Source organism: Rattus norvegicus, chromosome 2, assembly GCF_021556685.1.
Source record: "Rattus norvegicus strain SHRSP/BbbUtx chromosome 2, alternate assembly SHRSP_T2T, whole genome shotgun sequence".
Classification (NCBI taxonomy): Eukaryota; Metazoa; Chordata; class Mammalia; order Rodentia; family Muridae; genus Rattus; species Rattus norvegicus.
Genome location: NC_141535.1, coordinates 172,035,719 through 172,054,541, shown reverse-complemented (window position 1 = coordinate 172,054,541; position 18,823 = coordinate 172,035,719). Strand labels below are relative to the sequence as shown.

The 18,823-nt window shown below is 39.0% G+C and overlaps 1 protein-coding gene across 19 annotated transcripts in view; it reads right to left on the bottom strand.

Annotated features, from left to right (window-relative positions):
- The window catches only part of Fbxw7 (F-box and WD repeat domain containing 7), a 161,571-nt gene that overhangs the window by 16,462 nt on the left and 126,286 nt on the right, over nt 1-18,823 (bottom strand). For 18 of the 19 annotated variants that reach the window (NM_001419528.2, XM_087613422.1, XM_087613421.1 and 15 more), the window contains 2 exon segments: nt 4,949-5,090; nt 9,155-9,237. In NM_001419528.2, coding sequence (NP_001406457.1) covers nt 4,949-5,090; nt 9,155-9,237 — 225 coding nt within the window. 19 annotated transcript variants of the gene reach the window in all.

Below are 18,823 nucleotides of genomic sequence, written 5' to 3'. Positions count from 1 at the left end.
CTATTTGAACAGTTCTTGCCCTCTCCTGTGGGCAGCTCCTGTTAGTTCAAACAGCTTCAGAATCCAGTGAGAAAACGTGATCTAGCTGTTACTTTCTAAAGAACAAGGCTTAATCTGTTTTTATTTTGATGTAAGGTTTTGGATTATATTAAAGACAGAACCTTCCTCTACTTTTTCCTGAGTAAATACATGAATTTCTTCAACTTCATCACACAAGGTCTAATAAGCTTCCTTAACCATGCTGTAACACATATAATTTCAAAGAAACAAAAAACTGATCTTGTCTTTCACCTCTCTTGTAGGTTTTAATTTTCTGTTACTAACAAGACTTAAGTAAAAGAAATCAGAAAACATGTAATTTGATTTAGCATGGAACTTGATAAATCTTTCAATATAGATTTTATTCATTATAAATATCAAAACGAAAGTATTTCTCTAGTTCACTGTTTTTGTTTTGAATCTAACACATCTTTCCAAAACACGCAGTTTCAATGCAAATCTGTGTTGATAAAGTGTGCAGACATTTGTACAGTGCTAAAGCTCTCGCACACACCTCACCTTTGTCCCTCAGAAGTCTATGTGAAGCTCGTACTGATACCAAGACGACCCAAGGTGACCGAGGCTCAAAGCTGTGTCTTGACCAATGGAGGAGCCTGACATTTATGGACTCTGTGCTCCCATGTAGAGCTGTACGAACATCTACATACTCGCCCCGTTGGATACGTTCTAGTGTGATATTTGTTTTATGCAATATAAAAATAAAGGGAAGAATGGTCTCATAATAAAACTGCCCACTAGTTAAGAGACAAATCCAAAATGTGAAGAACCATAAAAGGCCAATTCTGTTAGTGTCTTTATCTACTCTAAATTTTTAAAGTGAAAAACTATATATGCTAATTCCAAAATTTCATAAATAATCAAACAAGCCCCGTCCCTCTGGCTTTGGAAAACAAGAAACTTGGGCCACTGAAAAGTTGAATCAATTTAAACAGTGCAAAGTTTTTTTGCTTTTGTCTTGGGTTTAATTTCTGATTTTCATTAATAGACTGTTATCTGCAGTGGTGTATTCTATGTTCTTAGTTAATTTGTACTTTGTCAGGGTAGATGGAGCTGGACCAAGTGCTGTAACACTGCCTTAGGAGCAATAGGGGGGCAGTAGGAGGACAAGAGCTCCCATTTTGCTTGTTACACAACAGGAAGTCACCATTTAATGCCCCAATTGCAAATCTGTAGAACGACTGCCGGTTTAATTACCCGTCAGAGGTCAGCTCACACCACCCTCTTTGCTACAGAGCTGTGGCCATCGAGAAGATTGGCACTGAAGCATCACCAGCCCCCAGGCAAGTGGTTCAGTTCTAGTTAGTTTGGCACCAGTCTCGGAAACAAACCAAACCAAACCAAACCAAACCAAACCAAACCAACAAAATCAGGGTTGTCTTACTTAGGGTTTCTATCGCTGTGACAAACCAGCATGACCGAGTAGCAAGTAGGGAAGGGAAGGGCTTGTTATTTAGCATACACTTCCATTTGCTGTTCATTACTGAAGGAAGTCAGGACAGGAAACTGAACGGAGCAGAATCCTGAAGGTGGGAGCTGACAGAGCTGTGTAGGGGCACCATTTGCTGGCTTGCTTCCCCTGGCTTGCTCAGCCTGCTTCCTTGTAGAACCCAGAAATACTTGCCTAGAGATGGCATCAACTGCAACAGGTTGGGTCCTCTCCCATGGACCACCAATAGAGAAAATGCCTTAAAACTAGATCTCACTGAAGCATTTTCTCAACTGAGGCTCTATTCTCATCTGATGACACTAGCTTATGTCAAGTTGAAACAAAACCAGCCAGTACAATGTGGGAAATGGCTCCTATGGACTCCTATGTTTGAATGTTGGCTATAGGGAGTGGCACTATTAGGAGATGTGGTCTGTTGGACACAGTGTGTCACTGTTGGGTTGGGCTTTGGTGTTTTATCTATTCAAGCTATGCCCGGTGTGACACACAGTTTCCTTCTGCTGGTTAGGGAGCAAGATGTAGAGCTCTCAGCTGCTTCTCCAGCACCATGCCTGCCTGCACACTGCCATGTTTCCCTCCATGATGATAATGGACTGAACCTCTGAAGCTGTAGACCAGTCCCAATAAAATGCTTTCCTGTATCTTGGTCATGGTGTCTCTTCACAGCCATAGAACCCTCGCCAAGACAAGGGCAGTGTATGGCAATGAGGCCTGGGTTATGTCAGAGACAGACTTGGAGCTCAGAAGATTAACTGGATCTACCTTGTCAGGTTGACCTTTAGTTGCTACAGAATGTCTTTGAGGTGGGGGAGGGGGACTAAGGTTTACTTGCAGAATTAATTCTACCTTATGTCTGGGAACTAATAATGAGCTCTCTCCAGTTGTTCAGGACTCACATGAAGATCAAGCTTACTTCTGCTACACGTGTAGGTGCTATGTCCAGCCTGTGCATCCTCTCTGGTTGGTTGCTCAGTCTCTGAGAGCCCCCAAAGGTCTACACTGCTGGTCTTCCTGTGGAGTCCCTATCCCATCAGGGCCCTCGATCCTTACCCCCTACAGCTTCTGCCTGTCTGTAGATTCTGTTCCCAACTCAGCTGTCTTGTCTGGCCTCGGTGGGAAAAGAAGCACCTAGCCCTGCAGAGCCTTGATGTGCCCATAGGAGTGGGGTGGTAGAGGTGGGAGGCTGGGTACTCCATTTTCTTAGAATAAAAGGGGAGGGAGGTAGGGAGAGACTGTTGGGGTGGAGGTGATCAAGATGTAAAGTGAATAAAAAAAAAAAAAAGGATGAGCTCTCACTGCAACTACTAATATGAAAGACACTTTATAGGACACCAAACGGGTTTAGACTCACAGTTGGGTGTTCTGATTTTACTTTTACAGTTAACATTTCTAAAGCTGAGCTGTAACAAGTATAACATCTGGAATTTTTATTAAAAAAGCACTATATAAAAGGCTCTCTAAAACAGCTTCATGAAAAGAAAGCATTAATACCTCCACTGCAGATCAATATTAGAAAAATGTTCTTAATGAACATCATAAATGGCTTACAAAAATATTTAGTACATTAAAATGCTGTGGGAAAAATGGGCCTAACCACATACAAAAAACCTTATTTGGAATAGCCTGCTAATGAGCTTCTTTTCCAATCAGTTTTGAGGGTTGTCTAGATGGGCACTAGAGACGCCATTTGGTTTCAGCATCCAGTCAACACACCAGCGCTGTTCTCTGGGTGCTGGCTTGTGCATACACTCATGTGCACGCAGGAGAACACAGTGTCATTCCTCTCATTTCCCTGGCTTAATCAGATATTAATATTTTAAATATACCTTTAAGAGTATATAGACAAATGTCTAGATTTTTTATTTTAAGCATTATTTATTACTAAATGACTGGACAAAAAATAAGTTGAAAATTCACAGGGCATATGTAGGGAAAAATGTCATAAATTTCAGGCAAAAGAATGGGGAAGTAGTAATCCTTATGGGAAAGGTGAGTTTAATCAACACATGTCTATAAACATTAAAAACATTTTTTCTGATTGTCGTGTTCTCAACGTTTCATAAGTAAAATGTAACTTCCATTTGTTTAATCCCAAGACTCTTAAGCTTAGTACTATGATATTTTGGGTTGATAATTATTAGGTTTTGGAGGCTACCCTTCATATTGTCTTTACATACTAAACATCAAAAGGATCCAACTCTTCCTCTATTATTTGGGGGAAAAACCAAACCCTACTAAGAACCAGGGCTCCATACCTGTCATTTACAGCTCTGCCCCCTCCCACAAAACAGTCTTAAGACTCATCTAAGAGCACATCACTTCAAGGAAATTTTCTAGCTATAGATGAAAGCACACACACACACACATAAACACACACACACACACACACACACACACACAGCTAAGTATTTAAAATTTTAGGAATTATACAACAGGACTTCTTAAATATTTGAAATAACAAAGCCAACATATCTTTTAAATTTGTAATTTCCTTATGTGTGTACTTAGTACCCAACAATTCAAGTAGCCAGAGGTAGTGAAATGTGTTCATTTTATATCAGGCACATTCATATTTTTATTAATTATTGTCTGCAAAGAATTGTTGAGTACTTCGTCTATGACAACTGTGTTAGTATGCTCTTGATTTAGTCTATCATTCAGAATAAGAAGAGATAAAGCAATCTAACTAACTTAAATTATAAATATCCACAGTATTGAAGGCAATCGTCCCAGTAAATGTTCAAAGAATTTAAATCCTAGTAAAAGACAGTGGTTGAAGCTGAGCAAACTAAAAGCATCTGCAAATAAGGCAATGGAAGAAACCACTAAGTCACCTCTACCAGGGAAACAGTGATGCCAAGTTACCACCAGGGACTTCCTGATGGAGTTCTTAAATTAACCTCACATTCCTAACATACAAGAAATGTGTTCAGAAAACAATACATTCAATAACATAGAAACCCAAACCCGAACAAGAAAATTAAAGGTCTTATTTTAAAAAGCAATAAAGACATGCAAACATACACTTGCACAATATAAGGACTGTACGTTCATTTTGAAAGATGTATGTCATATAACAGGTGTGCTATTTCAGTGGACACTTAGGGGATTTCCCAGGATGTCATCGTTCTAGATGACCATGACCCTACCCAGCTCTAGAACACGTCTATCTCCCTCCCCAAAAGAAACCCTACATCTCTTAGCAGGTAGCCCCAGGCCTCTCTGTTTTCTACCTGGCAGTCACTAACGTACTTTGTCTCTCTTTATTACTAAACGTTTCCTCTTACACCTGGCTTCTTTCACTTAGCCCACTGTTTCCTGCGCTCATACAAGGTACAGCATCAGACACACTCCTCTTTCTGTTAGTGGCCAAATACTTGTGTATTCCCACCCGACCCCGGGCAGCGGAGGGGAGCATTCCAACAGTGTTCACACGGTCACCTGAAACATTTTCAGCCACTCTTGGAGGCCTGTGGGCGGCTGCACAGATGTAATCCTCCGCCGTTGCTGCCCTTGCCCATTGGCTGCTCTCAGGTCCCCAAAAGTTGTTGGTGTTGCTGAACATGGTACAAGCCCAGTGGTACTAAAAAATAAAATAAAAAGTATGAAAGTATTGTTACCAATATCTCAGAGATAAAAATATTTTGGACTTCCTGCTGACACATAAGTCCTTAAGCTTGCCCCAGACACATTTAAAATTATTTGCAATATTTTACTCATTGCTAAATTTACTTTGTTATTTATTAAGCTGAGCCTAGGTATAAGAGTGGAAGCAAAGAAAGATGTTAATTAAAAACTGTGAACGATGATCTGCTGTTCTTCAAACATCAGTATAGCAATCCCTTTTGCTGGCTTCTCTCAGAGGGCAGGCACACACAAAGCTACCTTGCTATTCCTCCTTTTCCTCTGCTCTCACATGGTTTCTCTCTGTAGTTGAGGCTGGCATCAAACTTACTGTCACCCAGGCTGGCTTTAAACTCACCTTCCTCCTTCTTCAGTATCTCAATGTTGGTAACACAGGCCCGTGCCATCATATTTGGCCCTACTTCTTCTTCCTGCTCTTCTTGCTCTTGTTGTTGTTGCTGTTGTTAATAATCACTAAAGTTCCTTCCCTATCATCGTCCTAGCAATGCTGTTGGCAACCAAATGAAAGGCTCTATGACAAAGCTCTAATTGCAGCTTAGGGCTGCAGGTGCAATCAGTAAGAGTGAGAAGGCTGAGCGGACAGGCCAGGCCCAGCGCTGACCATAAGTGAACACATGACTAAGTATGCAGGCAAACAAACATGGCCGTACAACAGACAGCTCCTACTTCTATGACTGGTCTTCAAGCACCCAGTTAAGTTTAGATTTTCTTTATAAAAATAAGCATGAAAGTATTAATGTTATGTCTTTCACTGCTTATACATAAATCCTTAAGCTTGCCTCAGATACATTAAAATTATTTACAATAATTTATCCATTGCTAATTATAATTTATCATTTACTAAGCTGAGCCTAGGTATTTGGTAGTAGTCAGCCTCAATGAGACAGGTTTTTTAAAAAAGTGTAGAGAACTTTCAGACAAAATTAAAAGAGAAACATTCTTATCCAATAATTTAACTCTGAGATAATTAAAAAAAAAAAAAAAAAAAAAACACTGAACAAATAAACTCAGAACCGAGTATGGTGCTTCCAGCCCTGAGACTGTATCTCTGCTAACTACTCAGGCCACACACACACACACACACACACACACACACACCACATACTTACACACACACCACACACACTTACACACACACACCACACACACACACCACACACACACCACACACACCACACACACATACACCACACACACACACATACACACACCACACACACACACCACACACACACCACACACACCACACACACACCACACACACTTACACACACACCACACACTTACACACACACACCACACACACACCACACACCACACACACATACACCACACACACACATACACACATGCACCACACACACACATACACACATGCACCACACACACTTACACACACCACACACCACACACCACACACACATACCACACACACACCACACACACACACGCACCACACACACACCACACACACACACGCACCACACACACTTACACACACACCACACACACTTACACACACACTTACACACACTTACACACACACATACACCACACACACACATACACACACCACACACACACTTACACACACACACACACCACACACACACATACACCACACACACACATACACACCACACACACACATACACACACCACACACACACCACACACACCCACACACCACACACACCCACACACCACACACACTTACACACACATACCACACACACATACACACACCACACACACACGCACACACACACACACACACCCATACACACACCACACACACACACACACCACACACACAGGCTGGTGGTTCCTCTAAGCTGGATCGAGCACCTCAAGCCAGGTAATGCGAGCATTTCTGCCTTACAGGTGGTATTAATGTTCAACAAAATTACATCTGTGGAAGAGTCCTCAGCTCGCTGAACTATGATAATAAAGTGCTTTAAATCCAAAGGGCAGCCAGCTCCCATCTGTTATCAGAGCACTTGAGGGTGAGGTAGAACTGTTCCAAGTTTGAGGCAAGCTGCATAGTGAATTCTAGGCCAGGCTGGGTTACAGTGGATTTGTTTAAAAAAACAAAACAAAACAAAACGGAGAAAGAATTAAGGAGAAACTCGAAAAGCATGTGTAAACTGTACCGCAACAACTGATTTTCAACCCCTGACAAACTGCTAATGAAGCGAGTCTTAATTTTTAAAAATGGTACCCAAATCACTATCTTGTAGAAAAATCTTTATGCCTGCACCCTTTGAATCTTTTAATATTTATTTATGACAATTTCTAATATTCAACAAGTAAATCAATCTTTCCTTTATTCGAATTCAGCTTCTTTTTCTCCAAAATAAGACAAGCTGTGTTAATAGCTAAAATCTCTTAAGGAGGTGGGAGAATACAGAATGAGTTTCATCTTTATTACCTGTCAAAATCATTACTGAATATTAAACATATATGTTAGTGGTTGACAAAATTGTTTCAAAGACATGGAAATAAATATGTATTGGTTCTAATTCTGCTTTGTACAGTTCCTTGTTAAAAGGCTGTTGCTACCTCGATATAAAAGCGACTAAAATTTTATGAGAATGTGTTCTGTACCAAAAATCCCATTCTAAAGTAACTGATCATTTAATACTTTTGTTCTGGCATTGTCTTTAACATAAGACCAAAATAATGTGGACTGACTGAAATCTGTGCATTAAAAAAATTACACTTACAGTTAGTTTAACATCAAGCTCAACTTTCTCATCTGAGAAATAAATTATCAAGGTTAGAAGGAAAATCAAAATGAAATGAACATTTTAGTTGTCTCTCTATCCCTCCACACCCTCTGGTGGAAGCGCCCAAAACAGTGAAATTGTCAGACAGCAGAGAGGAGGGAGAAGGGCTGTACGGAGAATGAGGCTCTCTTCATCTCTTGGGTACCATCTCGCTGGAGTTTTCTGTATATAAAATTATTCTAAGCAATATGATTCCTTAATATTACACAGGAGCATTAAATAAATTTCTACAATTGAATGAAATAAAAACTAACTGTGTGTGTGTGTGTGTGTGTGTGTGTGTGTGTGTGTGTGTGTGTGTGTGTGTAGGGGGGACAACAATCTGTAATATGTTTTAGAAAACCTTGTGTCAAGGCAATGTTAATTTTATTCTATTTCATAGAATAAAAATAACTAAATCAAAATGCTTTAAGGGAAAAAAGATCCTAAGCATAATGTCCTTAGAATTTCCACTGTTCACTCTGACCAGTGCTCAATAAAAGTGACAATTATACGAAACTTGGAGGGGACCACAGAGGTTCTTAAGATACTTTTGTCATTTAAATGTTAAAATACAGCATTTCAAGTGACATCCCAAGCCATTTTTAATTGGCTGGGAAATGAGATATTGTGCTTAAGTTAGCCTAATTAGCGTGAGAGTGGGCAAAGTTTTATACTGACGCAAAAATCCAAAAATGATGGAGTGAAGCAGGAAACAAGACTACGATTGTCTTCAGTTGTTATGGAAACTATTCTACAAGTGTAGAAATGTATGTGTTAAAACATAAAACCCATCATGCCAGTAAATGGGGATTTCTAACACATTCACTCCATGAAATAAGATTTAGTTAGTATCTGGGAGATTTACCTCACTGCTAATAAATTTATCTTCGATTTGGTATATAAAAGTATCTACCCTAAAACAGCAGTTGCTATAGTAACTAGAGACATTCTTCACATTTAGATCTCATGGTTTACTGTTTAAAATTGTGACTTTGAAATCTTGTTTGAAGAGCTGCATGTGCCTCCCATCAGAGTGTTAGTAAGAAAGTCCACAGTGGACAGTGCTGGCTTCTGCTTGGGTTTAGACCGATGCCCTTCCCACATCTGTAACGTCAAGACACATTAGAACAACCAGCAACAATGAACACAGCAGCACTGTTATTCTTCGAAAATAAATTCAAAGACATGTTCTCGGAGGACGTGACCGCCTACCCCCTCTATTCAACATTACCTGGTATAATCTGAGACTTTGCATGGTTTCTTTCCCAAAGAAAAGGAACGGACCTCAGAGCCATGGTCCAACTTTCTTTTCATCTATAAAGTAAAACAGATAAAATAAAAAAAAAAATTACTTGGTCCATTGTCAGACTTTGAGTTTGCATATTAATATTTAAAAACTGTTAAATTTTCATGTGCCTACAATGATGATTATTGGTAGGTTAATCTGAAAATATATCACGCAGTTTTTTTCTATTTGCTTTACTCTTATGGACTGGAAAGGTAATGTTCCCTCAGTATTCTGCTGGGAAGAACAGTGTTTGGTGAGAAACTAATATTCATCGTGCCCTTAGAGTAGTACATATTTTTCATTTTTCAGTTTAATAACAAGAAAAAAATTTATAAGCACACATAGAAAAGGACCATATTTAGTATGTCTTCTTTACTAAGCTTCATTTTTCTTTAAAAATATTTTAAGATTAAAAATTTAAAATTTCACAATCAGAAATATTAATGACTAAATTTTAAACATTCATATCATTATACAAAGGAAGAGAGCAAAATAAGCTAATCTTGAACGGTGATTGAAATAAGGAAGAAAGCAATTAGCAAGGACAACATGGACAGTTAAAACGAGTAAGTCCCTAACAGCAGATAATCTGTATCTGCTGCAATACCGCTGAGGGAAAATCATCAACTGCTACATACAGAATACACAGTCCATACTCAGGACAAAATACTCTGGAAACAACGAAAAGACTTTAAGAGAATGAGTTATGACTAAGACATATGATATGTAAGACACGTCTAACATGCACATCTTAAAGGTTTCTCACTATGCCATGTTGTGCTATCAATATATTCAAAATTGCATTTATCAATGTCAATATTGAAATATTTATTTTTGTATTTTACTATCAATTAACGTAGGTCATCTGGGTATATGTTAATTTCAAAACTACAAAATAAAATCTGTTAAGGTTCAACTTTTCCTATGTTAACGGCTCCTCTTGGATTTGCGTGTACTCACTAGCTACTGTATCACATATGGAGATAGCTATCTTCAATTTTAGAGTAAGCTGGAACCCCTGTTTTGCAGTAGGCTCGTTTGCCTACCTACTGCTTCACATAGGAACACATGGAAGGTAGAATATACGCTGTAAGGACTAAAAAGCACTAGAAAGATTCAAACTCTGTGATGGGATAGCAAGGACTTGTTATCATCATGAAGAAAGCCTCCCAGGCAACACTGGACCATCTGCGGCTGCAAAGGTTCAAGAAGCTTATGCACAATTCATACTTCAGTTCGTGAAATATCTACTGGGGGGGGGGTGGAATTGGCCTGCTTTCTTCCCTTTGGAAGTTTCTATACTCACTTCATTTTAAAAAGACAATCTCCAAAATATATTATTTCTTTCTCTTTGTAAGTAATCTTATCAGAAAACAAACGATATAAAGCTGCAGTACACAGGGAGCCATGTGCTTCTACGTGTAGAACTCAGACACACAGACATGTACATATACACGAATGAATCCAGCAGGAAGGTCAGCCAGTACAGAACTTGGTAACTTTCACAGTCATATGAGAATCTCTGACACTCACATGAATTAAGTCAGTAATGCTACCTTTCAGAACTTCCCAGAACGCCTTGTAAATATGCCAGTACAAATGTCATCCAATTGCCACTAAAAGCAAACTTTATTTCCATCTAGAATCTTTCAATGAATAAAATATTTAAAACACATATCAAGAAATTCACTGAAAAGGCTTTATGTTTAAATTATTTTATAAAACAAAGCATCTTCTGAATGACTTTTAAATACTGTAATGTTAACTGAAAATACTGAGTTTATAACCAAAAATTAATTGGACAATTTTTTTTAAGATACCACAAGTAGTCCAATCTCTTCAAACATAGGCTGCACACATTTCAGTGACTACACTCCAAGAGTTAACTAATGAACATATATATGTATGTCTATGGTACAGGAGAACTGAACAGAAAGGTTCACGGAAAGCCAAGTGAGGCTGAGTATTTCCAGGTCAGCATTTAACGGAGCTACATTTCTGAAGTCTGAGATACGTTTTCAGTGAAAAATTCTCAGATGGAAATATACATTTTATTTTAAAGCCTCTCCCAGCTCACACCATCGCTGCATACTTGCTTACAACAGTCATGAAATAAAACAGAATACCAGACATCCACGCACCCACCAGAATTAGAGGATACTGCAGCCATCTCTGATGAGACAGATTTTCCTTCCCAGGCAGACGCACACGCACACACACACAACCACACAGCACAGGAAGAAAACAGATTACTTACTTTGTAAAAAATCATTTTTAATGTGCCGTAGAAACCCATATTTTCTGTATTTTTCCCCTTCAGGGATTCTGTGCCCCCGTGTGTCCGGCTGCTTGGCAGTCTCTGACAATATAACCCCTTTTCAGGTAGGTATGTCACAGATTCTAACGTGGACATGCTCAGGCACGCCAGAAAAGGAAGATTAGGCAGCGGAACCGGCAGCAAAACTCCCCAGCACCAGCAGACGCAGCTCAGAACCAGAACGCTGCTCAGGACGCACACACGCATGCAGCTCCACTGAGGAGAACTCCGGAATAATGAGCGAGAACCCACAAGATTATTGGAGGAGACTATGCCCTGTCAAAGCCTTGACTGAACAGATTCCTCCCTCAGCAGCAGAGGGATCAGATTACATCTTCCCTTGAACACAGAATGGTGCAGTCCAGGGTTCAGCAATGCAGACTGCACATCAATTATATGGTGATCTGCTCCAGGGAGCCCGTAAGCACACAACGCACTGAACAGAGGGCGGACGTGGGCAGCAGAGACCGCCCCCACACCACAGCCCCTCTCCCCTTCCAAACTTTCAGGAGATTATTTTTGTGTTTTGTAAAAGCCACATTTTTGACGAGATTTAAACAGCAATCAGCATTACCACAAATAAGTCCTTCCAAAAAGAAACATTTTGGAAATGAAATGTATTTGGGTAACCCCCACCCCCAACAGAGGCAAAGCAGGCTACTTTCATTAACTGTCATCCTACTGGATAGACTTGGCAGAGGCTGGCTATTCTTCAAGTAGCTGGGGCAGTGTGATATGGGCAATTCCAAAGGGCAAAATTAAATATTCCTGGGGGAACTGACAGCAAAGTAAACCAGTTTGGAGCATAAAGGTTCTTTTACAGAAATTATGTAATAAAAGATGTATTTCACCTGCATGTCTCTTATATTAAGATTTAGGGAAAATATTTCTTATGCTTTACCATACATTCTTCTAAAATATAGTTTTCAGGATAACTGATTCTCAGGAACAAGGAGGGTTACCCTTAAAGATGAACCACTTCCACCTTACGTATGTTTGTCTAAACGCTACTTTCTCCATGTGCTCCGTGCTCGCTCAGGAATCCCAACATTCGTCCACCCTGGGTCAACAGGAGGTAGTGGACTTTTATCTCAAAAATGACTGTGACATGCACATTGCTTAGCATTAAAAGGGGATTTTATATAATAATAAAGAAACTAACTTTGCCTAAAGGCAACCTTTTTCTTAGAATGAATATTGTACAAATTTAGGTATTCATCTTGCAGCTTGCTACAGAACTGCCCTTGGAGGTGGTGATAAGACAGACTCCTTGGATAAGAAAGCTATTATCAAGGGCCTGGTTAATTGACTCCTATCCTCCCCACTAATGGTCTTCATTACAAGTAAGCTATGTGCCTATAGTTATTCAGAGTACTTAGTCTCTTCAGAAAAAAGATCCCTACTATTTGAACAATATATTTTAATAGTTCTGCATGGTAATAGAACATTACATGAAATATCAATTTTTGAAATGTTTACCGTTATAAGCATGACGTTCAATGCATACTGTTTACTTTCACATGTAAATTTTATGAAGATACACATCTTGGATTCTCTCCTAGAAATTATGTTCTGCTGTCTATTATCTTCTCAAACATTTACCTAGTTCTTACATCATCCCCCATCAGGCACCATATGTACGTACATGCTCCACAAAAGTTATTTTTCCTAGCAATCAATTCGTCCTCTGCAAAGGGAAGTTCTTTTCAAATTAAAACTTCTTGCTTGGGGAGGGGGGGGTCCAATATTTGGGAAAATATACAGACCCTTATTAAGTATGATTCATGATTTGGGAGGAAAACCCTTAGCAAATATGGAGTTCTTGCTTGTTCCTGGCTCCTGAGGAGTATTAGAGAGTAGCTGGAATCTCTTGCAGAATGTGTATTGGGTAAGCTTAGTGAGGCTAGGGATAGAAATACCTTTACTCTATGTATTCAAAGGAATTCTCATGGTTACATGGCTGCTACTTATGGCCATAAAGTTACAAGAAAACTTGCTCATAAAACTTTATCAAGAGGTTGGGGGTTTAGCTCAGTGGTAGAGCGCTTGCCTAGCAAGCGCAAGGCCCTGGGTTCGGTCCCCAGCTCCGAAAAATAGAAAAAAAAATTATCAAAAGGATACATCAGGAAGTCTATACCTTCATATTTCCTTCATCTATCAAGGTGATCACTTAGGAGTGGCTTCCATTAAGTTAGCCCTTTAAGTGAAAAATATATCTGGTTATAATTACTAATGATGACTCCCATTTACCAAGTATTTAAACAATTCTCCCAATACTTAATTTACAATGCTAATTTAACTGTGAAGAACTAGCCAAGCAAAACTAGTTAGCCAATTTTCTAATCAGATTTCTAAGTAACAAAGTAAAAATGAAAATTTCCCCAGCACTCTTTAAGTATGGTCAGTAGAAATCAGGCTGTATCTTCTTACTACCAGGCTCTACATATGAACCAGGCGACGCAAAGATCCACATCATCTGATTCCTGGCTGCCGTAGCTTATAGGTGGTCTCAAGCACAAATCATATTTAGGTGTTTTAGTAATATATTTTAAATACTCTTTTCTATCTATACTAGACCTGGATGGACAGAAATATGGGAACTTTAAATTAGCCTATGCTCTATGTAACTCTAAGCTTATTTTGTATTTTATGTCTTATGCTATGACATCAAGTAGTAAGTTCATCAAAATGATTAGCTGGTGGGTTTCTACTATAGCTAAGTAAATACTGATGTCCTTTGTATAAAATGTTAGAATATCTCAACACAGTAAATAGGTTGTCATTACAATAAAATAAATTCTCATGTAATTCTGGTCAGGCAATAATTTCCCCATTCTTTAAAAATATTCCCTGTACTAGCAATCTATAAGCATTATTTAATTAAAACCTCTTAGCAAGCTTTTGAGTTGGGTGTATACAAGTGGACACTGGCTCCTGAAGTAAGCAGCACAGGGTGTTTTGCCCCAGAGCCCAAGCCTCTGAGAGATAATGGCACAGAATGGTTACCCACAGCTGGTCTAAGCAGAGAACTCAGTCTGAGCAAATGGCTGGAACCATTAAATACAGAAACATTAAATACAGAAACAAACCCAGTCTTCTGATGGTGAAGTGTGCACATGAGGCATCGGCTAGAGAACCCCACCTACCCTCCTTGCCATTACCTTCAGGCTCCTGGCTTCTTTACAACACACAATTACTGCTCACGTCATTACTAACCAACCAGTCTTGGATTCTTCTGCCACAACAACCTAACATTATCTTTGTACAACTTTCTCTCTGATAATTAGTCCTGGAAGGTTCATACCTCACTCAAGTTTACTTGTAGGATATCCAGAAAAACATTTATGTAACAAAAAACAGTTTTAAACCACTGCCCACACAAGCAAGCAGAGGCAGCCATAAGCATAATTTGGTAATGCACGCATATGAATATTTAGAGTATGTGTTTCTTACTATGTATTTTACTTGGTATTTCAGTGTTTACTGTAACATGGTCGGCTGGACTGAGCATTGCTTTCTTAGTTACCTTGCTAACATTAAAAACACAGGTCTATCTTATAACAGTAAGACGTGTTTGTATTTGTGTGTCAGTGATTGTGTAATCATAACAACTCTACTCTGGGAAGAAACTGGAAACCACCTACCCCAGTTAGCTGTCTTGCCCTGAGCACAATTACATCAGAGACAGTTCACATTTTCACATCAAAGAAAAGAATGTCAAGCATGTGGAGGCTGTAGCAAACTTTTTGAAATTTTACTAACTCACTGTCATTAATGTTCAAAGACGTAAGTTCATATGGAAAGGCTCCCAACTAAAAGTGGCGAGTCAAGGAAGTGTTCTCCTGAAGGTTATCAGACCGGAAGGAGGGTGTGCAGCTCAGCATCCACACACGTCCTGCTGCAGCGAGCGAGGGCACTGTTTGGTAGGCTACGTCCCACTCACTGAGAACTGGCCAGCTTTACAGTGTGTCAGGCACGGGGTAGGATAAAATGTAAGACTTTTTCTTCTTCTACTAAATGTATAGTAAAATAAGAAAGAACAAGGACGGACACACACACACACACACACACACACACACACACACACACACACACACAGAGAGAGAGAGAGAGAGAGAGAGAGAGAGAGAGAGAGAGAGAGAAGGGTAGGGATGGAGATGGGGAGGGACAAAGCTTTTAGAACCCATAATAAAATTAGTTCTAAAAAATACTGAACTCTAGTTTTCCAAAATACCCTCCAACTAAACATGAAACCAACATACAACCAACACTACAATATTAATGTATAACTACCCAACATTAAAATACAATACACACTTTAAAATAAAACTGAAAAACACAAAAAGATTTTATAACATATGAAAATTGTATCCGTAGTAAATCACACTGTAAATGAACGTAAAGCTCAGACTTTAAAATTTTCATTTAACTAATTGAAACTGTAAAAGTAGTATTTTCTTTATTTTTTTTTCTTCAAGTTCAAACTATCTAAAAATTCTCTTTACACAGATGCAGCCTCTGGTAATTTGACATGATCAATCACAACGTCAATGCAAATATTATAATACGCACATGTATGTGAATGTACAAAGATACAAAGATTCACACATTCAGAACCTACACACAATAATGAAAGAGTTCCATTTGGCACAGTCACAGAAGAAAATAGAGAGAGAAGTTTTCTTTTCCTTTCCAGGATTTATAGTTCTGTAGAACTGTGAGGGATTTGGTATGAGGTCAGCATACTTCACAGCACAGTCAACACGTGTGCACCAGGCTAACGACAATCCTCGCAGGCTACCCTCAATTACCAACAAGGATTACATTTCCCCATCTCATGCTTCAGATCTAAAATATAATACCAGTGCCTTAAATGTATGTGTTACTAGTTGCTTCCCTTTGAAACTGCATTGTAAACTTACTCTTAAATTTTCAGTAAAGAAAATGTCATGAAAATAGAAAAGGTTGACTTTAGAAAAAACAAAATAGTAAATAATACACAGTAAAGATGAAATTAATTTTCCTTCAATGTAGGGCTTATAGCCCAATTTGCTCTCCTATTTTCTTCATCCACTTCTATATTTATTGGGGCTGGCTACAGAGTCCAAACATATTTGAAAAAAGTTTTCATGTATGTGAAGTCTTGTGTGTGAATACCAATCTTGTATTCATTTACAAGGTGTTTAAATTTATGGAGCTAATTTCTTAAATTAGCAATTAGTCATGACAAAGAGTTTGTGCATCTAAAAAAGCTAAAAGCTAAGAAATAAAAGTAGTATTTTACCTATTGAACCAACAAAAACACTTGCAGAGCAGGAAGCCATTCATATGCCTAGAGTGGCCTGGAAGCCATCTAATCTAACCTTGCTGTGTGTGGGGACGAACTTGAGATACCAATGTGCCCTCGGCCACTTGGCACGTGAGTTCATAGTATTACTCAGAAACTTACATATCCTAGGAACTGTGAGGACTCTCTGAACGTCTAACAGGTAGTAAGTACCCTACAAATGGTAACTGCCATTAACCGGGGACAATGGTAAGAATGGGGTGTCCTGACAGGATGTGGGATCTGTTTCTAGAGCTCAGTATCTCTTTTTAGTTCCCATTACATAGGTGGTGGGTCAAGCTGAGCTAAAAATCAGACATTGCTTTTTTTTAAAAAAAGGTGCTGTTTTCAGATAATAATAATGAAAACAAACTACAAGTTAGCTTCAATCAGCTCAGAGCACTGGTCACCACGGTCATTACGAGCATGCTTCTGTTGTAGGTAGGAAATCTGAGGCAGGTGGCGATGTGGGAAAGGATCGCAGACAGTAGAAAGAGCTAGGTTAAAACTCTACCATTAAGACAAAATAATTAAGTAATCAATGAAGAAATGATCACATACATATATAGACCCCAATCTCTACAAAATGCCACTAATGCTACTAAGGACAAACAAAAATATTACAATAACCTTCTTCCCCAAGAAAATAAAGGTTCCAGATGCTGGGGAGGAAATAGGTCCCCTCTCTGTGAACCAAATGTGAAATTACAGCCATTACTAACCTTAAAACTAATAATGGGTGAGGTAAGACTTCCCATCACTGCTCTTAGAGGGCTCATCACAGGGGAACCATGCACTGCCCCATCGCCTGACTCATTACCTAATGTTGAGGTTACAGCACTCTTTGACTTAATAGCCAATCTACCTTAAGTCATGGAAGGACCCCACAAGCCTTTCTGTGCAAGGAGAACTTATAGAAATGTATAAGTAGGCATGAGGACTGCACTGGATTTTGTTTGTTTCATTTTAGTTGGAAACACTGACTAGTAAGAGGTCTTTCTGTTTCAACATACAGTCATACCCAAACGCATACATACATGCAAGCTGCACTTGAATCCTGAATACAGAGTAGTGGGAGAATGCTGCGGAGAAACTTCTCAACCATTATTAAATGCTGTACTCCTCAATACATCTCAGGGAGGCAGAGAGGGACATGACTCCATGATTTCCACTAACAGGACCCTTATTATTCATAAATGCATAGTTTATTTTGAAATTTTCATCCTGTCCCACTGTCAGCCCTTAACCCCGTACCTCTCCCTTCTACACCCCTGATCTCGTTTCTTTCTAAAACACATACCTTACTACTGTTTATTATGGATCAAACTGGGGAAGGGCTACTTTGAAGTTCAATATTGGTCCCTTTAGGAAGAGGGAAGGAAAACCTAAATATAAAAATATTAAATGGTGGCAATCTAAATGGCTCTGTAAGCTTTCCTGTTTTCTCCTTACCTGTCAATAAATAAACAAGCTTGATGCATTTTTGAGCACCCATTTGTGTATGCACGAGCAATGTACTTGGAAGTAATGTATATGTTCGGTGGGAGTAAGAAGAGAAACATACTAGGAAGTGAACACAGGAAGTTCATATCAGCTCTAGGACACAGAGCATGGTGCTATGAGAACAGTTACAAGGATGGAGTAATTTGGAATGGTGGCACCTAGGAGAAAACTTTTCAGCCAAAATGATAGGGTTGAGCCCAAGTTCAGGTTCACCAAGGATAGGACCAATTTGTCTAGGCTGAAGCAATGGTAAAAGGTCAAGGTCAGAACGTGAAGGATTTTGCAGACCACTATCAAGACTTTGAAAGTGCACTGTGAATCATTAAAAGGCTTCTAAAATGGAATGATTTAACACAATTTCCCTGTATAATGTCTGCCCGTATTCTTTATGTATTCTCAGCAATGTAAAGTTGAAAATCACTCTCGAAACAATCATTACGTTTAGAAATGAGAGACACAATAGGGT